The following is a 25980-nucleotide window of genomic DNA, read 5'->3' on the forward strand; positions in this document are numbered from 1 at the left end:
AAGATGGGGTGGAGAGCTTGAGACGCAGGGCATCGAGGGAACCTCGAGTTTTGTTTCTCTTGCAGCGGCATCCGGAAATTGAAAGTTTATCGCTGAGTGGAGAAATTTGTCAAGGTTCACGGCTCTTTGCGGTATTCGCGTCTTTCCCCCGGTATTTATTTTTATTTTTTATTTCTTATTTTGTTTTTTAATTTTTTTACTTCACGTCTGCCTCGAGGGGAATAGGAAGGCAGATATTTAATCGCCGCCTTCTCTGAGGCGGGGAAACCCTTAACTTTCATTAAAACACGAAAATTTCGAGCTAAACGGCATGGAAGTTTCGGAAAGTTGGTCTTACAGCTGATTGAAACTTATGTTCATAAGTAATTATGAATAATCGTTTATTTTCATGGGTTTTTTCTTTCACGAAAATTCTTACATCGTTTCGCTAAATTCCTGTTACTTCAATATATGAGAACTTTTTTATTTTAGCATACGGGAGCTTAATTTTTAATAAAAATACAAATTGCAATTGGTTATTAAATTTGAAGAATGATGGAGCTTCTGCCTTATTCGATTACTTTGGAAGATAGAACTTCAAACATTTCAGGTGAGTTTATACAGACCGGAGATTCATGGTACAAGATATTAAGTGTTTAGAGTGAAATTGTCATGAAACCTAACCTAACCCAAACTAATCCAATCTAACCTAACCATAACTGTCTGTGATTCAACGTCACGAACTGTAAAAATCGTAGGAGATAATTGAATACGTGATGTCAAAGTTTTGGTGAAATTCGGCTATATACAATAAGAAATATTTCATTTGTGACAGTAATTAGAAGAATCCAGCAAAACAGATATCGTTAAAGAAAACTGTTTGAATATTGCTGGAATTACGAAAAACGAGGTACATGTAACAATTTTGCGCTGTTGTCGATCCTTTTTTGGTAATAGAAACGCAAAATCAGTTTGTGAGGTTTACTCTACTTTTTTAGTTAAATAAGGCTTTAAAGTCCATTTATTGTTGCACAAGCATTAAATTATCGCAACAGTTACAAGAAAATGTAGTTAGAGTGATAATAATGAGAAAGAATAGTAACAGATACTAGACATTCCGGTAACAGCTACAAAACTATATTTTTCGATTGTGGTAAAAAATGAAGATAGTTAAGAACTGAGCGGTAACCGGAACTAAAAATTTCTCTCAGCGTAACGAATAAAAGAAAATCGATCAGTACGAAGTCTTTCGAAACACAGGATGATATGACAATAAAATGTGTAGAATAAAATTGTCGCGAAACCTAACCTATTCTAATCTTGCCTAACCTACAAGTGATTCAACGTCATGAACTGTAAAAACCGTAGAAGATAATTAAGTACCTGATGCAACATTTTTTGTGAAATTTGGTGATATAACGACTAAAAGAAAAATGCATTGGAAGAACAAGACGGAAAAAAAATGGATCAATATGGAATCTTTCGAAAGACAGGACGACATGACAATAAAATGTGTAGATTAAAATTGTCGCGAAACCTAACCTATCCTAATCTTACCTAACCTACAAGTGATTCAACGTCATAAACTGTAAAAACCGCAGAAGATAATTAAGTACCTGATACAAAATTTTTTTGTGAAATTTGGCGATATAACGAGTAAAAGAAAAATCCATTGGAAGAGCAAGACGGAAAAAAAATGGATCAATATGGCATCTTTCGAAAGACAGGACGATATGACAATAAAATGTGCAGAATAAAATTGTCGCGAAACCTAACCTATCCTAATCTTACCTAACCTACAAGTGATTCAACGTCATAAACTGTAAAAACCGTAGAAGACAATTAAGTACCTGATACAATATTTTTTGTGAAATTTGGGGATATAACGAGTAAAAGAAAAATCCATTGGAAGAACAAGACGGAAAGAAAATGGATCAATATCGACTCCTTTGAAACACAGGACGATATGACGGTAAAAGATGATGAAAGTTTGCAGGATAAAACGGTGCAGGGTGAGTGTGCGAAAATTGGACGTTCGGAAACCGTCACAGATATGCTACGATTGACATGCGGCCTTGCCGCAGCGTACAGGGAGGCAATAAAAGTTGCTGCGGATGAGAGTTCAGTGGGTATAAAATTGAAAATGCAATGGTGGTTGCAGTACCTAAACGCATGTCGATACCGAAATTGTCGAGTAATACGTAAACCAGTTTCTGCGCATGGCTCTCGGATTCTCGTTTCGGGTTGGCAGAGGTTTTTGCAAAGTATTTCATCGTTTTTCAGCTCGATGTCCGGCTGTGAGACACCCCTTTTTGGAAGGGGTGATCGGACTTTGGTGGTAAATCACCCTAGCGTAGAACGCAGCCAACCGGCCAGTTTCGATTTTCATCCCTGTTTTCGAAACAGCATATATGAGCCACCCTACCTCACGCAGTGGAAATTTCTGTTGCACAAATTGTTTCCGTTGTTTTTCAGCGCGCTTAGTAATAAAAGTAATAATATAATCTCGTAATATGTTATACATTAAAAAGTTTAACGCGTTAATTTTCACCTTGGTGAACATTTTCGTACGAGATGTAATTGAAACACGTGAATATATTTTTATTTTTTTTCGTTGATATTCTCCCTAGAGAAATCAAAAAGCTTTTGTTAATTCAGACTTTTCGCGGAGAATAAGATTTTCGCAAATATTTATAATATTTACCGTGCGATTACAACCACCGATTACAGTAAAATGATTCATGTTGGATGTTTTATGTAGCAAATTCGTTGCATTGAAAAAATAGCTTATAATTTTTGTGTTTGTTTCTTTTCTCCGTATGTATTTATCTATCTGAATAAATATGATTTTGAAAAACATGACCAAGCTTTTGACATTGTGAAGAAGGTTTCAAGACAAGGAATTAAATAAGAATGAAAAAATAAATAAACAAATAAATAAATAAATGAAAAATAAATAAATAAAATAAAAAATAAAAAAGGTTTTTTATTTAAAATTTTAATCGAAGTACCAGTATTGAAAGGTTCGATTTTATCCAATTTCAGATAATTCAGAAATTGGTCAACGAACTGAGAAAATATATAAACTCATTTAAGAAAAAACCAAGTAACATTTTTTTGAAATAACTCTGAAGTTGATTTCAGCCTTAATTTTACTAAAAATGTGACGATGTGTGAAAAATATTCTGAAATATTTTCTACGCTATGAATTATCGAATCGAGTATGGAACAAGAATCTGAGTGAAATTTGTTTCAAATATATGGTTAAACGTCGGAATTATTTTGTCAGAATTTTTCACCGGAGCAACGCGACTTTTTCTTCTAATGCTGCGCAACCAGGCAAAAGACAACGAGAGAATCCTCGGCGACCTAGAATCAAGTAGCCAGTTTACGGGGGTGAGTTTATTGCTTTATAACTGGCTCGATGCCTCTCATGCAGTAACACCGAGCCATGGGAAAACCGAGCTAACTTAGTTTGCGCAAAGCGTCAAATGCCCCGCGAGAGGTTGCACCGTGATTTTTGCTAACAATAAGCCGAACAGTGTTTCACTTGGATTTTGAGGTGCGATTAGAAAGCAGAGAAGACAGAACGGAAGAAAGAAGTAAGAAACAGTCCGTAGTGAGGGTGAAGAAAGAATTTGATATGGGATCACGAAAAATGTCGGAAACACCGCCGAACTCTTTTAATAATTCGGATGAAAATAAAGTCCGCAACTTTTGAGAAGGACAATTGGAAAATTTCTGAAAGCGCGTAATTCCGAATTTTTTCATGACGAAACTTAAAGCAAAGAAATCAAACTCTGATGGAACATCAATGTTTCGAATAGTCCGAAAGCCGTCGCTCAAAGTACCGAAAATGCGAAGTTCCGAAAGGACAAAATTCAAAAATTGAAAAATTCGACGCATCAAAATTCCGAACGATCAAAGATTTTCAGTTCTGTGAATTTCTGACTTGGTGAAATTTCACAACTTTGGTCTTTCTTTGTTTTGGAGTTTCGATATTTTTACCTTCGGAATCCTGGTCGTTCTGATTTTAGGTTTTTCTCATTTTTTTACACCCACTCGTTGAGCAAACTACGCTGAGTTGGTATATTTTGATTTTCAGAATTTTGCTCAATCAAAATCGTTAATTTTTTTAAATTTCGGTCTATCGGAACTTGAATTTTCGTAATCTTGCATTTCGGAACTTTGAGCCATCAGGTTTCCGTTATTCGAAACTTTGCTGGACCGTAAAATTTTGATTTCTTCACTTCAAGTTTCGCCACCAAATAATTCGGCATTGGGCGCTTTCGAAGCTTTACAAGTTTGGAATTTCAACTCCGCCCCCGAGGATGAAAGAGCAGCACCGTTTGGGGATGAATGTGCGTCAGATCAGCGCGAGGTAATCCTGCTGGCTCTGTTGCGAAATTCTTAAGGCGTGCAGATTTTTCACAAAGCGAGCCCCATTTCCGTGTGTTTCTTTTTTATGCCCGCTCTTATTTTACCCTCTGCTTTTCTTCTCCCTACCTTTCATTCAAATTTGCATATAACAGAAGTCTCGCGTCAGGTGACAAATGCCGGGTTGTTAAATTCCTGACAGTTACATAACGCCAGTCAGGCGAAGAGTTCAGCCTGCAAGCTGCAGATTACAATATCGATAAACGAAATTAAAGAAATAAAGATACAATCTCTGCAGTCTCGACGCCCGTTGTAATCATTTCTCAGCTTCCCGATTTCAATGAATAAAATTAACACGCCTCAATCTGAAATTATGAATCACCATCGACGATAAAAAAACGTAGATATGATTTATAACCAATAGCAACGAGTCTGCGAATCAAGTGATAATCAACTCTAAATTCGGTTACGGCAGTTTTCATTGATTCTTATATCACTGCTGAGTCTTACAGTTTAGTTTTAAAGTTTAAACCTTGTGAACCATTTTTGAACTATAAAAAAAGTTTTACAGAGGAAAAAAATGTCGTCAAGCGTTTCTGAATTTAAAAATTCAGTTCCATTTCAACAAAATTTTTACCATATCCAATCATGCAAAATAATGTTCCTTCTTCTTTTTTTTCCAGTTAATATACAGCTTGCGGACTGTTGTCGATCACTACCGGATACCAATGTTCACCGTTCGATTAAGCGGAAAGTTAAAAGCTTAAGAGCAAGCCAGATGAAGAAAAAAAAAAAAAAAATTTCATTAAAAACAGCTGTTACTCGACCATATAGCTTGGTACATAATATATCAATAGAGCGAAGTTCGCAACGTTAATGTAACGATCCATTTTTAGGAAAAATCATTGCTTCGCAACTGTAGGATTGTCTCAAATTGACTGATTTATTTTCAAAAAGCAGAGTGTATTGAAATTTTGGAAATTAAATTCTTTTAAAATCGTTCCAAATTTTCAAAACAACGATTTTAGTTTCAATATATCGTCACATTAACGTTACCGGCTTGAATTCTGGTAATGTATCGTCGTTACTGAGAAGCGAGTAACGAATCGCCTCTCAATGATAAGCTTTTTGTCGAAGCTGAAAATGAAACGGCCAGATGACCTCTCGTCTTTTTCGCGAAGAAAGATTTTCAACCGCGGTTGCGGAAAAAAAAAAAAGAAAAAAGAAAAAAAGATGAAAACCTCGACCACTTGAAGTGGTCTCGCAATTTACATACAAATTACCGGTGGGTCTGAGCTGCGTGCAGCCCTCGGAGGAAACCAATTGAAAGTCCTTCTTCCTACGTTCTGGAAAGAAGAGCGTCCCCAGCATTTGGCCCGCAAGCACAAGTCGCGCGTGTACGCGGATCCCTCGGGTAGTCAGGAAACCCGCCTACTAAAACTTGGGGAAACAGCTTGAATATACCTGCAGCAGCGGGTATAAGCTCAAGGGTATAATCGCGGTTTTCAAGTGGTATCCAACACTCCTTAATCGTCCATTGTGATTAAAACTGCCGAGTGGTGCAGGTTTCGTTTCGCAATGGAAAAACGTCTCGAAGAGATGAGTGGTGCTCTTCGTCTCGTCAACCGTGTCCTTTTACGCGGCCAAGGATCGTGTCACGGAAACATTGATACAATATTTTTCCACTGACGTTGCAGCTGCAATTGCTTTCCAAATGTATATCGGTAACGTTTCAATTTCATGCCGTAAGGGTATACTGAAAACAATGGAAAAATATTGCAGCAATGTTACATTCTCAAGGTTTCAAATTCATCTCATCAAATTGTTACAACGATCTTGATAATCTATGTAATAATTAAACGAACATCACGATGTTGCTGGAAGGTGTCGCAACGTTGCAGAAATACTTGACGATGTACCTGAATTATTTTCTACCTTGAAAATAGAAGTTAATGCAATTGTTCTGAACTATTTTTATTCTCGCAATCTCACATTGCTTCGATGAATTTCATGCGCATTGAAAATTTCACAGGCTAAAAATTAATAGATGTGTTTCAATTCGATTAGATCTAATCGGATGCAAATTTTAGCTATATCTAAACTGATCTGTATCCATATCTCAGATCTGCTTACAATTATTTCGAATCGTATCAATTCGTTTTTTATTGTGTTGGTAAAAGTAACATTGATTCAATGTGTCCGAAAACGATTTCAAACTTTGTAAAGTTACTCAAATGCAATATTTCTAAAAAAAAAAAATTGCTAAATGGAGAACCGAACGGTCTGAGCACAAGCAAAATCATATCGATAGCAAGCAAATAATGAGATATATAAGATTTTTAAAAGTTACTTCACTGCAATATTTCTGCAATATCACGTGAAATATATAATTCAGTATCAAATACTAAATTCATACATTGCTACAGTGTATCTGATTGTCACTCGGATGTAATATGCTTTCAAGTTTATGGATTGATTCCGACCTTTCACTCTATATTCTTACGTAAGCTCGGAAGAAATCAAAAAATCGATTAAAAACGTGACGAAGTATCCTGGTTACGGACAAAAAAAAAAAAAAGAGAGAATAATGTTTAGTCGATACTGGAAAAGCTTCTTTAAACATCTCGGCCATTGTAGTAGGTGAACTGTGGGCACCGGAGGTGATTTGAAATATACTTCGAAAGCCCAGAGTTGTTTGAGATTCTGCTTTGAAGTTACACTCCCTGAAAATTTCCAACTGTCGGCGAACCGGCGATGAATTCTTTACCAATCGGCGATCCAGCGCTTTACGGTGGCTTAAAGCTCAAAACGAGCTTCACCTTCCACCTCCTGTTTGATCCACCAGACCGAAAGCGCGGTGTGCAATTTTCTTTTTCTCTCTCTCTCTCTTTCTCTCTCTCTCTCTCTCTCTCGCTCTCTCTCTTTCGAATTCCGGTACACGCCACGTGGAGATCCTCAAAAACGATCGTTCCAAGAACCACTTGGAAATAGCCACGCGGCTAAAAGTGGAAGTTGTTACTGGCAAGCTGCTAGGAGTTGAAACAAAAGGCAAGCTAGCTCATTTGCTCGCTCACAATCGGACTAGAAACAAATAAAGAGAATGATCTCAGCTCTGGAGGAGCCGTTCGGTGTATTTAAAACCGAAATATGGGTCAGCAATCGAGTTGATAATTTTGGTCGTTCAATGACAGAAGCTTTGAACAAGAGTCCGGTGATCCTTAACTAGCGATTCCGGTGATCCAGCCGGGAATGATAATTGACTTGTTTATAGATAAAACATATGTTTCAGCTATTGAAGCCTGATTTACAAGCCATTTGAATTGATCTTGAAATACCATCTCTGAGAAGGCCACTTGAATGATGGTGAAAAAACGCATACGTATCAACCGTGATAAACAGCGGCTGAAGAGGGAACGGGGAAGAAATATTCGTTTGATCTAAACGCGCTCCTTTCCTTTACTTTCCTCTCCTTTGGTTCGACAAAAATCTTGCAAGAATTAATAGCTTGCTACTTCGAGATGAGATCTCTATGTAAATATCCGTATTCAAGTAAATTATCATTCAAGATTAACGACGAATGATATCGCGTGGGTTGATCAAGAGGCTGCGGTTTCAAAGACGAGAAAATTAACTTTTCAAAATCCTCAGACTTCTACTTGAGATTACATTATACATATAATCCGTCGATCAGTTAGATCTCTTCTCAAATTTCATATCTCATGGTTCGTTGAAACGTCTCTAAAGCCTGCCACATAACGGAGAAAAAAAAAATAAAAAATTCTACCAAGGAACAAGAATTATACACAGTTGAATTACGGATTTTGGTTCCGGATTATAAATGTGAAAGAGAATAAACGATTGAGTATTTTCAATTTCATACCTGTTCGTATGTGCTTTTTTTTTTTTTTTTAGTTCTCGCAGTATTTTACTGGCGCGCGACGCCTGATTTTAGACAACCGGGTTTACGCGGTAAATCTGGTTCGTTGACTAGCTGTCCGACAGATGGCAGTGAATGGCTTAAAACAAGCGATCGTTGCTGGATCAGCGGATTATTCTACAATTCTAATTGTAAGATCATCGTTAATTATCGGGTGTGCTTTGACACGTGAACATTTTCAACATCGGTACGAAATACGGTGATTTATTTTTCACCCAATAATAATAATAATAATAATAACAACAACAACCACAACAACAATAATAATAATAACAGCTTTTGTTCCAAGCGATGCGATATTGTTTAATCCACTTTAATTGCGCTCAAATCACCCTTCCACATCCACTTCTCACTGCTGCCATTGAATGAACCCCTTTTTTTTACCGACAGACAGAACAGTGATGCGAAAGGGTTGTTATTTTCCACCCCCGGTATTAACGGAACTTTATTTACAAGCTTCTTAAAATTTCCAGCTTCATTTTACCTGAATTATTTGTTATTTGTTGAGATTTCAGGACAAGGACTTTTTGAAATTAATTCTATTGGAGATATCGAACGTGGTATGTTCGTTGGATTATACGTGGATTGTCAATTGGAACGTACCTTCGAATCTCGTGATAATGTTATGATCAATTTGAATGGAAATTGATTTTCAAAGCGCTCTGTGCAAACTTTTGTTTCTATGTAAAAGTGCAGCATAAAAAGCACGGCTAGCTCCTTTCAAACTGCACAATTGGTAAAAGGTAAAAGTTTAAAATCAAGCAAAACCGGCTACTCTCGGCACGCGGTATAACTTACAAAGAGAAACACGAAGCGTAAAACGGATATCCTCACGAAGTTAACCATAATTCGACTGTAACTCGTGCAACTGAGTTTCCTCTCTTCGAAACCTGATTATTTTTCGCGAGAGATTGCTGACGATTTTTTTTTTTTTTGCCTGACTCGATTTCGTACGTTCCAAAAGCAATGTGACTAGAAAGTCGGTGATGTGGTCTAGTGTAAAAGGAAAAGCGTCCGGAATTAGGTCTGGAAATTGTTCAGCAAACAAAAAGCTCGGCCATGAGTACAGAAACGGAATTGCCGCATTTAGAAAAAGCTATCATGGAGGGTTGAAGCTTAACGCTGAGAAGCGGGGACACAATGACCGCGTTAAATGGCGGCCAACTTCCGCTCTTATTGTCATACACACCGAGCCACTTTTGCTTTTAAGTCACTCGCTACATTGTACCCGGGTATAAAAATAAAACCTCCTATTCTCAACTGAGTTAACATCGCGAGGTAAAAAGATTGCAAGCTCATTTACGACCGGCTATTATTACGTGGCCATACCATACCACCGAGCATCTATTGATTGCTCCGCATCGGGTTTAAAACCAGGGTCGAACAAACGCCGGAAAACGGAAGCTTCTACGCGACTGAGAGAAAATTTCACCAATTTATCCTGACCTCTATTCGTCTTCAGCAAGAAGAACGTTCCTGGAAGAACTTGTTTTGCATCGGATGCTTTGACGTTTGGATCCACATGACGATACGATATTTCTCAAAAATGTTGGAATCAAATTTAACGATTACAAGTTTCTTTTTCTCGAAAGATATATTTGTCCGGTTTTCCTTTGGTATCCTATTTTTCCTTAACGCACCTTTTTTCTTGGTATCTAATTTCTACCCAATACATTATTGCACTGAGAAAAATTTCATTTGTTATAGTAACCAAAACTGTTTGAATATTGTTAATATTACGAAAAACGAGGTACTCGTAACCATTTTGCGCTATTGTCGATCCTTTTTTGGTAATTGCAACGCAAGATCAGTTTGTTCGGTTTACTCTACTTTTTCAGTTAAACAAGGCTTTAACGTCAATTTATTCTTGCACAAGCATTAAATTTTCGCAACAGTTGCAAAAAAATATGGTAACAGCGATCATAATGAGAAAGAATAGTAACGGATACTATAATTTCCGGTAACAGTTAGAAAACTAATTTTCATTTCGTACATAGAACTATATTTTTCGATTGTGGTAAAAAAAATGAAAATAATCAAAGACCGACAACGAGCGGTAACCGGAACTAAAAATTTCTCTCAGTGTGACTGTGTTTTTTTTTTTTTTTGCCACACCGCTTTGTTCCAGAATTCCACTTTGCCTCGAGGTACAATTTTTTCAAAACGAGCATCCCATTTTACCCCAGTATGAAATTCTTCTTTATCGTACCATTTTTCTTCCGCACGATTTTATCCTAGTATCCCATTCATTTTCCGAGAATTTATCAGAGAATTGTACGATCCGTTGGGTCTCATCTGTCTAAACACTAATTACATCGTTTAATTCGCTCGAGGGCTGGAGCAGCCTGGGTATCGTTTTCTTGACGTTCTGCGGAGCGAAGCTCGATTGCAACCAAACCAAACATAACTTCGAGGCTTTGCAAGGACTGAATGATTAATTATGCATCCACGTCTGGTACTTCGGGCTAAATCAGATGCAAAAGATCGAGAATTCAGCTGCGCGATACAAGTTTTTTTTTTTTTTTTTTTTTTGCATTAGAAAAAATATGTTATTTCCCAAAAAAATATTTTTTTTTTCGCATTAGAAGAAATATGTTATTTCCCAAAAAAAAAACAAAAAAACAATTCGAAATAGATTGAAGAGAAATTCGAAGAGCCGGTTTGTTGAGAGTTTCCTTTGCGTGTAAAATTCTATGGATTTGAAATATTGCCTCGAATAATTGAAAAACCTCATTGGTGAAAATTTTCACACACAAAGCCTGCACTCATTCACTCACCAGCAATTGTTCGTTACGGGATATTAGTTTCCTGCTCGAATGGCCGTACTGCGGTATTCGAATCTATTTCAGTCGCTTTCTCTTCGTATAATGAACTCTCGGTTGTTCCCGTCATTCAATTCAACGATTTTCACCAGGATTTTCTTTATGCTCAGCAGGTGTAACACCGTAACATATTTCTAACCGACATTTTTCTGCGTGAGATGTTGTTTTTCTTGAATATAATTGCACAAAACGAGGTATCAAAAATATGTGAAGCTGGGAATTTAGAAGTGGTTGTAAAACGGAGCACAAATTTGTTTTTTTCTTACTGTTTTGAAAACGTCAAATTAATTCAAGCCACGATTACAGTAATTCAGCGTATGCAAATTTTACACCAAAATTATGTGAGCTGAAGAAAAGTCTGATTTTCGTTTTGTTCTCGATCCCGTTATCAAAAATTAGGAGAGTTGAATCAGCCAAAAACAGACAGTGTTCATTCATTTTGTTAGAAGATTGAGTATACACAAAATTGTTATTCTAGCGGAAGCGTGTTCGGAGAGGCATCAAAGACAAGAAGAAAAGGTTTCGTAGACAAAAAGAATGGACACGAAATGTTAAGTCCATTTTATCAAGAAATTATTTGTTCAATTTCATAAGTGTTGGATTTATTGTTTTGTTGAAATGGAAAGCGGTAGTTTTATTATAATAATAATATATATATTATGTAAATAACATATACGGAAAGTTCTTAATTGTTTGGTAAGCGAGCGTCTCACTTAACCCTTTCTATTCTGAATCTCTGGTTCAACAGTATCGTTTCTCCTCCTACGTTCGCACACATCGTCAGTTTCTTTTTCCTTACTTATAATACTTTCATCTTGACACTAAGGAAAACAAATATAACCAGGCTAACTCAAAGTGAAGATAATTCGCTTGTATCCCAACAATAAGAAATACTATTTACTTCATTGCAATGAAATGGTCTCTTTTTTCATTACTGTTATACTTTTTTGTTTTCATACCAACATCTCGTATTTTGTAAAAATAATGTACTTGATGGAGAAAAATGTAAGTAATTTTCTGATTCGGTACACTCGTAACCATAACATTTACCAAAAACATTCCATGCAATTGAAATAAAATATTTTTTTTGCAGATCTGTATTGTCGGTGGAATTTTTTATATTCGGTGCTCGAACGGAATTTGGAAAAAAAAAAAAAAAAAAACCAAACGCGCGCGGCTGTCTGGAAAGGCTTAAAAGGTAAAGCAGAATACGTTATGTTTGTAACGTGGATTTATTTGTTCGCGTGAGGAAAGAGAGAGGGGTGGTGGGGGTGGCGGGTTGTTAGGGAAAAAGGTAATTTCGGGTGACCTTGCTTTTTTAAATTTTATTTTAATTACCGTAACCGGACAGCGTTGATCAAGCGGTGGAGTGACTCGCTCGCTGGAGGTATAACGAGTGATTATTTATTAAATTACTCGTTAGAAAGCAACTGAGCGATGTTCGTTAAGCGGGTAACAGCAGCAGCAACAGCAGCAGCAGCAGCAGCAGCAACGAGGCATTTCTGAACACCTGTACAGCCGGCGTCGAGCCATTATTAATTTACATTATGCCTACAATACCTGTTCCCGAAAAGTTATGACACCGATTTAACAATCCCTGCCTGCCTGTTTTATACGGGGAAATAAATAACGTCAGAGAACCTCTCTCCCAGGATTCCTGAATATGTTATTAAAACTGTTCACACTTTCGGGGAGCAGAGCGATTTCAACGTTGACAAAATTTATTCATCATCTCTCATTTGACGATGCATATTATCAACGAATTGTTTCAAGGGCCAATTTTTTAGGCCACGATAGTCACACCGGGTAAATAAATGAAAATAATTGGTACGCTGATCACTTTCGGCCTAATTACTGTGCAGAAAGTATCGTATCTATGGAGTGACATCTCAAAATTTCGATAAATGATACAAAAAAAAATAAATTTAAAAGCGTTATGAGTTTTTGCGCATTGATCTCGTTATGATTTATTTCAACGTTTTATTTTTCCACAAAAGTATTATAACTTCCAGCGTTCAGTTAGTAATATAAAAAGTTGATAAGGTTACGATTTTTACGCTCATTGATCTCGATATCATTTTTTTGCTGCCATTTTTCTCACAAAAGTATTACATCTAAGAATTATCCCCTCCAAGTTTCGGTTAAAAATATAAAAAAAGTGAGAAAGTTATGAATTTCTGAGTCGTTGTTTCTGATTTTTTTTTTTTTTAATCATAGTAACGTTTGATTTTTCATGAATCGAATATATACGACAATACGTTTGATAAAAGTGAGAATTCACATGGAAATATTATTAAAAAATCGCCGAGAGGATTCAAACTGTAATAAGCACCCATCATTTTTAGATATGCATCCACATTTATCAATTCCGGCTGTAGAAATTCAGTCAATCATCGCGAATTTTTATGATCGAATGGTGAGGCTGAAGAAAATCCGACTGGCGATTCATTCGCAAATAAGATCAGTTCTGCGTCATCATAATTGAAAAAAACTTTATATACGTTTCGTTTTCATTCAATTGTAAGCCATTATCTAAAAACATGATTTCTTGGATTTGTCAACCATTGTACGATTGTAGTTGATTTTCACAGGTTTTTAATTTTTTGCTGATTAGGACGGTGTGAATTCTTTAGTTTATCACACTAGAATTCAAGTTGACGAAATCGAATTTTGGAGAAAGATTCTTTTTTTTTTTTATTTTCTACGGAGAAACAATCGATAGCCGTTAATTCAAAGAAATGAAACTAAGCAATTGATGTTTGCGTGAAAAAACGTGAAATAAATAGTCAATTTCTTGAATCGAGGTGCATTTTGACCGTGTAATTATACTCTACGGATTGTGATGGATGAATTTTGGATAATTTGCCAAAAATTTCACAATGGTAAATAAAAGTTGATATAATTATTACAACCTGTAGCGGATTTAAAGGACTGATCAGAACTATCAGGAAAAATTCTATCCGCAAACACGCGGTTGTGTGCCGACTAAGATTTTGCAAGGCTTACATTTCTTGCATGAAAAGAAAAAGGAAAAATGAGAATGACTCGAAAGCGTAATTTCTCTAAAATCATTCGAAATGCGATATAAATTTTCCGTATTTGAGTTCGAATTCACAGAATTAAAAATTTCTTCACGCAGACAAGATTTTGTTCTTGTTACTTCGGTTTGACTTGATTTATTCCGATTGATTGTACCTTGTGTGCCTTCATGGTTTACAGTTTTTCGTCTGGATACCTTCGAGTCTTTACTGTGACAAGAGACCGGCTCTCTATTTCCTGTCGTAGGGTCGAAACGGAATCCAATACGAGTATAAAGCAAAAGTTCTTGAAATGCAGAGAGTCTCTGCTCCCCTCTCGTTCTTTACTCCTTTTAGTTTTGCGCTGTTCCGAGAGCTTGCATCAACCCACGATCCTTACTCAGTGAACCCTTCAATTGGGAAAACATCGCTTTGTAATTCACTTTTTTTCACAGTCAGTCTGGGGTAGAAAGAGATGAACATAAAGAGAGAGAAGAAAGAGTCGTTTTATCTTTACAATAGATCCACAGCATCAGGAGGACTTCGTCTTTCCGTCTTTTTTCTTTTACTCCGCAGATGTGTGTATGTACCAACATTTTATTTGTACGGCTTATATCCTTCCGTTTCTCGTCGTTTCGTCAATTTTTACACGTCTTTGCGTTTTTCTTCCCTTTCATTTTTGGCTCTGAATTTTCAGGCAGAACTTTTGTTCCGTAATTTCGACGTTCCATTGAAATACCGTCGCACCCCAGGGCTTCGAAAACGTCCCTCGTCTTGTCAGGAAGAGTAGGAAGAAGAGGAAAAAAATCTTGAAACAACGATATAATAACTACAACATGCAAAATGGTTCCCCGGTGTTTTTGAGAGTTCTAACAAGAGACGTGACGACATTTTAGGGCCGATTGTTTGTACTCTTTAAATGAAATACAACCTTTACGTCTCCATTGCAGCTGCCCTGCGGGGATTTTCTTGAAGGAAACGGCATGAGTTGATCTTTGAAAAATATTTCGGGAAATGAGACATTGATTCGATAAGGTTGTAATTATTGCGCGTTGTATGACGATTCTTCCCTTGAAACAGAAAATTTTCAGCGACTTTGAAGTTATTGCAATTACTCGCAGATTTTAAGATATACCGACGACAAACGCTTAAAAATACTATTTTCTATGATTTCCGAAGGACTTTCAAACGGCAGATGGTACATTGCAAAGAAATTTTAAATTCGCTATATCGAAACACTTTACAGCTACGAAGTTGCAAAAATATTGGAGTTTTACGTGTGCATAAAAAAAAAAAAAATAAGAAATGCGCAAATATTCCCGCGATCTATTAATTTTCGGACATTTTCATATTATAAAAATATGCCGCTTACTCATCGCAGCAATACTAGACTATTTGAAATATTTCAAACTTTTGGAATTTTACATGGCTGCTTATTTTTGAAAGATTGCACAATGTAATTCAAATGTTTCAAGCCTTCCAGCGACACGGATGTTGTAATTTTCATTGTGGAATATTTAAAACCGTGCAAAGTTGCATTTCTGCCATCTTTCTAAAATATTTGGCGATTTGTCTGGAATATCTCGAACCATGCAGAATGACGTTGCTGCAATGTTTCTGAAATATTGCGCCATGTGTCTGAAATATTTCAAACTTTGCGGAGTTGCGTCTTTTCAATATTTATCAAATATTGCGCAATGTGTTCGAAATATTTCCGAATTTGCACAGTGACGTTGCTGCAATTTTTCTAAAATATTATGCGATGTCTCTGAAATATTTCAAACTTTGGAAAGTGACGTTGTTGCAATATTTTTAAAATATTGCTCGATGAGTCTGAAATATTTCAAACCTAGCAGAATAGCGTTGCTGCAATGTTTTTAAAATATTGCCCGATGTGACTGAAATATTTGAAACTTTGCAGAGTTGCGTCTTTTTAATGGTTATCGAATATTGCGCGATGTGTTTGAAATATTTTTAAATTTGCAGAGTTACGTTTTTGCAATTTTTTTAAAATATTGCGTGATGTGTCTGAAATATTTCAAACTTTGCGGAGTTGCGTCTTTTCAATATGTATCAAATATTGCGCAATGTGTTCGAAATATTTCCAAATTTGCACAGTAACGTTGCTGCAATTTTTCTAAAATATTACACGATGTGTCTGAAATATTTCAGACCTAGCAGAATGGCGTTGCTGCAATGTTTCTAAAATATTGCCCGATGTATCTGAAATATTTGAAACTTTGCATAGTTGCGTCTTTTTAATGTTTATTGAATATTACGCGATGTGTTTGTTTCTGCACTGTTTCTAAAATATTACGCGATGTGTCTGAAATATTTCAGACCTAGCAGAATGGCGTTGCTGCAATGTTTTTAAAATATTGCCCAATGTATCTGAAATATTTTAAACTTTGCAGAGTTGCGTCTTTTTAATGTTTATTGAATATTACGCGATGTGTTTGTTTCTGCACTGTTTCTAAAATATTTCGCGATGCATCTGGAATATTTCAAACCTTGCTGGGTTGCGTTTTTGCAATATTTTTCAAATATTGCGTGACGTGTCTAAAATATTTCAAACTTTGCAGAGTGACGTTGCTGCAATGTTTTTAAAATATTGCAAGATGTGTTTGGAATAATATTTTAAACCTTGCTAAGTTGCGTTTCTACAATATTTCTAAAATATTGCACGATGTGTCTGAAATGTTATTTGAAACTTTGCTAAGTTGCGTTTCTGCAACGTATCTGCGATATTGCGTACTGTTTGTGAACGTGTGCTGCGACTGGCGGGTAAAGCTGCCTCATCCGTCTCTGGGAGTCTGTTGGGAATAATTTGTATGACAATAAATATCTGAAGCTTAAGCACGGCGGCAAAGGCGTCGGTGTGCGGCGGGCGCCGCAAGCTCTTGGCTTTATGTAAGCACTCAATGGATTAGGTCGCGGATTCTCTTAGTTAGCGAGAGAAGGAGAAGGAGAGATAGAGATGGAGAGGGAAAGAAACGTTGTTTTGGCTGTCAGAAAAGCAGCGGTTTTGGGCTTAGAGAGCGTTGGAATGCGGAGGAAGGAAACGAGGCACAAGACAAGTAGATAGATGTATAGGATGAAAACTCGGAGCTTTTATACTCAGGGCTGAATGACAAAGGCGGTGAGCTTGCGACGCGTTTAAGGTACACGGTAAAATGCGCATTACGAAATTGAGTAGTCGCCTGGATTCGACCCGCCTTGTACAGCCTCGCAGCTTTGTCGTCGAAGATGAGTACATAATTAATTTACAAATGCGTAAGTCAATTAGAAAATTTGTTCGCCAAACTTTTTCTGTCTACAAAGTATCTCATGTATTTAATTAAAACAAAACCGTTTCTCCAGATAGAATTTCAAGACAAATGAGAAACGGGGAATCACGAGAAGATAAAATACCTACACCGAAAAGTTGATAAATTTTTCGCGCTCTCGCTCATCCTCAGAGACCAGGAGGGTAAAGAAAATCTGCAAGTTTGTTTCAACCCCCGTTTAAAATCCCCGTTATAACTACCCACTCAGCGGAAATTCAACTTCGCCTGAATCTCTAAATCATCGATTAAAACTTTCCAAGCTTTGAAACTAAGCAACCCTCAATTACGTATATATGTATACCCTTTCCTGAGACTCCGCAGGCATTCACCCCGCCATTTCTCGTGGTCTAGTATCGCTCAGAAGTTGTGACAGCATTGGCATAGTAAGCTCACTTTGCCAAATTTCAAAAATAGAGCCAAACGATGTGTCAATATCAATTAGACTTTTTCGACAAAGCGAAAAAGAACTTTGAATTACTAATAGAAAATAAATTACAAGTAAAACGAAGAGCTTTTTTAGAGTCATATCACAGCGATCGTCTAAAAGTTGATACAGATTGTTACAATTATTATAATTTAACTCACCCCACTGAGAGTCTTGATATTGTGCAGTGCGTTTTGCGCCTCCAGGGCAGCCTTTCTTGTAAAAAACGTCACGAAACAACATCCTGAAACATACAATATTTTCACCATAAGGTCTGTCTGTCTCGCTCTGCCGATAAGGGAATCGAAAATATTGGTAGTGATCTTCGCGAGCTGAATATTATGGTCACAATGATCAGGTAACAATAAAACTATAAATTAATATTCTTTCTGCCATTTATTTGTATTTATAAAAACTGCCCCAATAGTTACCAAAAATCAAAGCAAACGGCGTTTTCGGTTTTACAATTGTAAAACGAAAAATGGCTCACAAGAATGTAGAGCACAATAAAATACTCTCGAATCTTGTTATCATACTCGTTACCATTCAAAGAAATATCGAAAAGGAAGGTAAATTTCATAGCAACTTTATATTCGCAGTTGAAAATTATAGAGAAAGATCCGAAAGCGATTTGTTTGAATACTTTGAAACGGGTGATTGGAACGAAGGAAAACAATCGTCGTCAATTGCTTCGAAGTTCAGAAACCGGGGTGGTAGGCGAAAAGTTTTAACACTCAAACCCAGCCGGTATGGCCCTTCGTTTTTTTCCATAATTCACGGTTCTGTTGCTCGTGAAAGTAAGAAAGAAAAAAAAAAAAGGAAAAAATCGAAAAAAAAAATCCGGGAGTTGATTGCAGCCTGCAGTAGGCAAAATCGGAGAATTATTGAAGTGATCGGGAGAAAAAGAGGGAGGAAAAGCTCCGTGATTCGACGTGAATGAACCGATGGGAAGTGAACAGGTGCGCGGGTTTCGCGCCCCCTTCTTGAGCCTCGTCGTGGGCGTTTCTGAGAGTTAAGCACCGGGCTCAATCGAGATCCTGGAGAACTTTGTCAAAGCTCTGGGCGCAATCGAATTGCTCAACTGGGCTCGGAGATATTTAGTAGCCTCGGAACGAGTTTTTCATCCACATTTTTAGGGTAGGTGAAAAAGCTCTGTGCAACATCCCGCAGCCCGGTGGGGGGGAGGGTGGGTCGGATTGAATTTACGATCAAAGTTGGCGCCACCGGACCATCTGGAGGCTTGATTCAAAATTAATATTTTTGTATTTTATACCGATAAATCAAGCCTGCGCGGCGCAAGCTCGACGAGAATTCGGAGACCCGCCATTTCCGTCATGATGACGTTATTTACGTTCTCTCATCACGTCGATGTGGATACGATAGACCTGCACTATAGCCCGAAACAAACCCCAGCACTCGTCGCTCATGCGAACAAACAAGCTCGATCAATCACGACTCCCGTCTCTCTCGGTTTTCGTACCGAACCAATCATCTCTCGCTTTTCTCACCGTGAACCACATGCAAATTTTCAAGGCGAGCCGAATTCGTGAGAAATTTTTACTGCGGTTAAATTTCTCACTTCGTTCTCAGTATTTTACGTTCAAGAATCAGCATTTATTCATGGTTTGCTTGAAATACGAGTTTGGGACTGAATATCAAACTGTCGTTCAAATTTGGACAAGTCCTCAGTTATGAAATTTTCTGTACAACGACTGGATACTTTTTAGAAAATTTAAAAACTGCACTGAGAAAAATTTCATTTGTTACAGTGACTAGAATAATTCAGTAAAACAGGTATCGTTAAAAACAAAAAACTATTCGAATATTGTTGGAATTACGAAGAAACGAGGTACACGTAACCATTTTGCGCTGTTGTCGATCCTTTTTTGGCAATTGCAACGCAAAATCAGTTTGTTCCATTTACTCTACTTTTTTAGTTAAATAAGGCTTTAACGTCAATTTATTGTTGCACAAGCATTAAATTTTCGCAACGGTTACAAGAAAATTTGGCGACAGTGATCATAATGAGAAGGAATAATAATAGATACTAGACTTTCCGGTAACAGCTACAAATCTAATTTTTATTTTGTACCTACAAAAACTATATTTTTCGATTGTGGTAAAAAAAATGAAAATAGTTAAGTACTGAGCGGTAACCGGAAATAAAAAATTCTCTCAGTGTGTGAAATTAGTGACCCGACGCAAAAGAAAAGTTCGAATCTCGCCGAAAAGAAACGACTTTAATCATCAAACAAAGGAACATTTTTCAAAATTTTTCCATATCTTCCAATTTTCGACATTTCGCGGTTATTTGTAAAAAAAAAAAAACTAGCATAAAAATTTTGTTTCAAGATCATTACTACCTGGTAAAACAATTAAGCAGCATAAATGGAATACTTGAAATCTTGATAAATTGCGTCGCTGAAATGTTTCGGCAATGTTTAACGCTATGCGCAAAGTAAATGAATATTTCAAAGCAATTTGATTGAAAGTAGTGCTTTTCCAGCGGGTTTCATCTTCTAAAGCAGGGTTCATTGTTCATTAATAAGCGTAATAGATATTGAAGTTTTAGCCATTTTCGATCGTCGCGCACGGAATTTCATGTCTTCATGTCTTGAGAACACAAAACGATGAAATAGAAAGCAACGGAACTTTTAACCAACATAACAAACGTAACTTCATAGGACATTAAGAACGACGTGAACGTTTGTTATTCAGACGTTAAGGCTTGTGCTTTGAGAGTATAAAGGCGCCTGTGCAGCCAGGGGAAAGATAATGATGCATTATGGATGCAGGAGATACAGATTTGCATGTATAATATGACGAGGGGCGAATAAATCACCGGTTTATACCGGGCTCTCTCTTTCTCTGAGCTTGCACGCCATTGGAAACGTTTTTCGAACAACGTTTGTAAAACATTTCTCATTGTATATTTACCATCATTCACGTGGTCCATAAACCTCATTTTCCATTAATCGATATCTGCACAGTTGTACTAACCAAATAATTGTCAAATTACGAATAAGAATCAATTAATTGTTGTACGGTTGTATTTATATAGATTAGGTTGTTTCAAAATAAAACAATTTGCAATTTTCCACCATGGCAAGCCCTAAAAGGGTTGTTTAGGTTAAAATATAGATTTTATCAAAAGATGCGCGTTTTATGTTTTGTGGAAGATCGCGCTCGGTTGGTTTTTCACTTTTATGCATTTTTCTACATTTACGAAGTACCGCGAACGAAATTTATTCTTATTGCTTACATCAATCATATAAATTCACGGCACAAAGAGGACCCAAACTTGTAACATCACGTCTCTAGTTAATGTTTGAGAATTGTATAATATTTGACGAATTTTTCCTTATCAATTCAATCTCATGAAATAGTTATTATTTAATACGAACCTTTAATTTAGGAGAATAAGAATCCCGATTAATATAATTGTTTGTTATGGATCGTAGTGTTTGAGTTCAATATAAATTTCAGGAAAGAAATAATAATTGAAGTCCGACAATGTGTTTTTTCACAAATTCAAAAAAATTTGAAAAATCATCTTGTCACAGAATATTTTCATGAACCTCAACAAACTTCTTGGAGGGTGTACCGCTGGAAAATCGTGAATCACTTTTTCCTGAAAGAGCCTAATATAGATATATTCGATATATGTATATAGAAACTTCCATCATCAGATTGACTATCAGAAAAAAAAATACTTTCATTCATTAGCGTAATGCGTAGACAAACAGGCGAGCCTTACGTAACGATAATACGAAAATTGGAAGAATCCAATTTGAAATACCACTCAAGTTAGTGCCTTAGTCAACACACTGTGTACGAAAAGGGGTGTCAATTAATTTCCTGTTTTCGTTTGCCTAATTTCAGTTGTAACTTATTTCAAAATTTCTCCGGCAACTTCTGAAAAATTCGGTGAATTAAATCTTTTCAGAGTGATGCGTAAATCTTCAGTCTAATATTGTATAATGAAACGGGATAAAATAAAAGCCCGTGAAATGCCTCAAAAATTTTTGTATTAGAAATTGGAGCTTTTCTGAAAATGCCGTGAAGTTGAATTCAGGTCCTACTTCAGTTTTCAAACTAATTTGGAGCTGAAATGATAGTAATTTGAATTATAATGACAGCAATCGTGTTCGAAGTTTGGGAGTCCAATGTCAAATTCGTGATCAGTGACCCAACAAACCTTCGAGTATCAATTTTCATAAAAATCCAAACGTATAGAATTTTTTGAGCATACTGAATGTACCGGATTAAAATTTTGCAGATCTGACTTTAGACTCGTGATTAACGACTCAAAAAACTTCGACACGAATTTTCGTTCAAATCCATGCAACCATTCTCAAGATATCATCATTTTTATCTTATTTTTGGAATTTTCAAAGCTGAAATCTAATCAGATCTAATTTTGTAAAAGCCGTGTCGATTCAAACCAAAATTATTGAAATCCGATAACTCGTTCTCAAGATATCTTCGGATAAAAAATTGATCACACACATGCATACATACACACACACACACACAGACGTTCATACAAAAATGGTGGGAGGTGATTCTCCAGATCTCGAAACGTCGTGTTGCAGTAAAAACTCAACTTTTAATTTTTCGGTTGATTATAATAACTTTCTTCTTTCTACAAAAACAGAGAAACGAAAAGTTAAAAAGCGAACTATCCTGGGAATTATAAATATGTTTTACAGTGAATCGGAAAACTTTGGTCGAAATGCAAAAATTACAGGTTCGAATTTCTTCTTTCTTATAAAAAGTTTCGTTATTCTTAGACCGATATTTTTTTTCAAATTTTTGTTGAGGTTTCGTGTCAAAAACAGTGAAATCGGCAACAGTGTTTCGGGTATCTACTGATTTACGTTATTTTCTCAGCTCGGAACGGACGGTGGAGTGAGCAAAGTGTAACGGTGTAGTCGGCGTAGCAGTTGAGGGTGGTGATTGATGTTCGAGAAACGGCGAAACGGTGTTGCTGGCGTTTCTTTCAATCGCAGAGATTCCGCGGAAGCCAGTCTCAGAGGCTGGCGGGTCGGTTTAACGCCGGTTTAGCCTTGCCGACCACAAAAACTAAACAGCAAATCTGTAGACGTCGGCGGGCTGACGTCCCCGGATCACCATGCCTCTCCGACTAACCTCGAAATAAATCAGTACCTCCGAATCCGGCTCCCTAACCCCAAACTGTTGCCTCGATCCGTCAATGTTGTCATGCGTCGAACCGGAAGTTCGGCCATTTCGTCAGGCGAATTGCGAAATTATTACGAAAGGCATCATGAGCGAAGACTACACATACATGGAGACCGAACTCAAATGGGAGAATCAACAAAACTCGTCACAGTGTTCGTACACATTGGATTTACTATTTTTACCACTAGCGTCGCTGGTGTTCCTTGTGCACCGGAGTGACATTGGTTGCAGAGATCCTCAAGATCGACCAATCGATGATCTCGTAATGTGATTAGTAGATATTTTACAATGCAAACTGCCGCCTTATTGGAAAATGTCCTCATGATGTCAGAGCTTGGTTTTCGGAGCTATTCTATCACCACATAACCAAAGTTTTTAGTCTTAATGAAGGTTAGGTTAGGTTAGGTTAGGTTAGGTTACGTCAGAAAACATGTCAACCGGTCAGCTGTTGGCCTGGATTTTTTCTCCACCAGATGACGCATTGCAAAACAACAATCCCAATAATCATTCCATTGCCTTCGCTGCATACGGAACACAAGTGCCATCTTATTTTAGGCAGATATTTGTTTACATGGACGATGTTAATCAAATTTCGGGGGAGAGTGGTGTCAATTAATTTTGAGTGTTTTGTTCTGTGGTGTTTTTTGGTCCGAGATAAGTAAGGAGGTTTTTCGGTGCACTTTTGTCTAATGGATTTTCGTTCGTTCAATTTACTATCGATCAGGTGCTCGGACATTTTTAGTCACTTTACAATCGTTTCGAAATCGAGGAACCATTTGCTGGAAAATCAAATTAATAAGACCGATCCATTAGTATTGATATCAACATATTTCTATCGACTTCTGTTTTATCATGTGAGTTTCATTGATTTCCAGTGTACCAATCAGATTTTCATTCGTTTATTTAATCGGTTATTGGGTGTTCTGGGCAATTTCCAATGATTTTCGGATCGGATATACTTACAAGTTATTACAAAGAATTACTGGAAATCACCTAGAATGCTGGGCAATAACTAGAAAACAATGAAAATGACTTGGTAAACGGGAAATCACTGCACGCATATAATAAGACAGAAATTAATAAATCGTTAGTGACTGTTAATAAAATTAGCAAAGATTTCCACGATTTCGTTTTCGTTTTAATAAAATACTTCTTAATATGACTTCAGTTATCTCGAGTGATTCATGTTTATTGTAATCAAGAATATTTCAGTTATCCAAGTTCATTGGATTGACATTTTGATTCTTAAATGTTGAATTTATGAAAAACTCAATCATATTTGGATGTTTTCTTTTCTTCAAGTTGTGTGTTTTTTAATGTACTTTTTTAAAATGGAATGCAAGCAGATAGCAAAAGCCCGTCTACTGAAGTTTTTAATTTGAAGATTGAAATATTTTTTAAAACTCGAGTACATCAATCGATTCGTTTTTCCTGAAATTCAAAGAAATACCACTGTCTATTTCCCAAATTTCGAACCTAGTATCATCGAGGGGAAACGACTCTTTACATTTTTCCGACTTATTAATAATAGATGAAATTTTTTCATCCATTTAAAACTTCAAATATTACTTTTCATGCAATGTACAACGTCTCATTGAACATATTAGTCGTAAAAAGTTGCAAATCAAGGTTATCGCAACTAAAACTTTCTCACCGTGTCGTTAAAAGACAATGAAACCGAATTTTTAAATCAAAAATACACTAAAGGTTTCACGTATTCAACTGTAAATATAATCAACTGTAATTGGGGTTAAGACAAGCTTCTTAGTGAAAACTGCACATCGCAGACTTTGTATTGCAGGCCAAACAACAATCCTAGAAATTTGAGCGGAGTCCAGGATTCAGAAGCCTGAATTTCGACTCTTTAATCAAATTATTCACAATACATAAAACAAAATCTCTATCCGAAAACTTAAAAATTGTACCGACTAGCGTTCAAATGCGATTCAACAAACTCGTTTTTAACGAATTACAAAACTAAAATCAAGAATTTTAGATTCGGACAACGAGGCAAGGTGATGATTGGCAAAGGATGGATCGGGATTAATTTATTTACAAAATAATCTCTGTTTTTCACCGTTTTTTTTTATCTTCAATGCCTATTCTTGTTCGTCTAAATATTTCGCACAAATATATCAAATCAGATCATCTCGATTGTTCACCGTTGACTCTGCACAATTTGTCCTGACTATCGTGCTTCATTTTGAGAGATGAATTTTCTCCAGTGATAAATCTAATCAGAAAGTCGATCAGGTCGAATATCTGCACAATGTTCAAACGAACAGAATGTGTTATTTATTAAACGTTTGAAACGGTGTAAAAGTGAGGATGATCGATAAAATGTGTCCACAGAGACTGACTATTTTTTGAAAATACAATGTACGTATTTCCGGGTGGAAAATTTGATTTCTTTACATTCTGGATTCGAGCAAAGAATCGCCTGTCAATCCGCTCGAAGATATTGATGAAGAAAGAATCTAAAGATATTATTCGTCTTCTTTTATTCGTCTCTCCCCTCGTTTTTATCCTTTCTTGTCACTTGCTAACAAATCGGGGATATTTGTTAAGCCCGTGAGAAGGTGAATGTGACTTTAGCGAGATATTCCAAAGATTTATAATCCGGCACTTCCGGTTCCCGCGCGTAGAAGGGACGAGGGAGGCCTTCGTTCGTTCATTTTCATCGTTCTCTTCGGCGGGACGGCGGGTCGAGCGTTGGCACCCCGACGAATGAGGCCATTTGTAGACACGAGTATTACACCCTGGCAGTCTGCTTTCACGTTGTGGAAGGGAAAATTTTGCTGCCTGTGATTTAAAGGTCTATTAGGCGATGATGTCCAAAGATTAGTTACTTTTACTCCGCGGAGTTTCGTACCTTCTGCTTCTTCATTTCTCTTTC

At 36.7% G+C, this 25980-nt stretch overlaps 1 protein-coding gene across 12 annotated transcripts in view; it reads right to left on the reverse strand.

The window, feature by feature from the left end:
* The window catches only part of LOC124297845 (CUGBP Elav-like family member 2), a 374143-nt gene that overhangs the window by 104147 nt on the left and 244016 nt on the right, over positions 1 to 25980 (reverse strand). For all 12 annotated transcript variants that reach the window (XM_046749175.1, XM_046749176.1, XM_046749184.1 and 9 more), the window contains exon 4: positions 18044 to 18126. In XM_046749175.1, coding sequence (XP_046605131.1) covers positions 18044 to 18126 — 83 coding nt within the window. The remainder of the gene's footprint in view (positions 1 to 18043; positions 18127 to 25980) is intronic.

This window comes from Neodiprion virginianus, chromosome 2, assembly GCF_021901495.1.
Source record: "Neodiprion virginianus isolate iyNeoVirg1 chromosome 2, iyNeoVirg1.1, whole genome shotgun sequence".
In the NCBI taxonomy this organism is placed as follows: domain Eukaryota; kingdom Metazoa; phylum Arthropoda; class Insecta; order Hymenoptera; family Diprionidae; genus Neodiprion; species Neodiprion virginianus.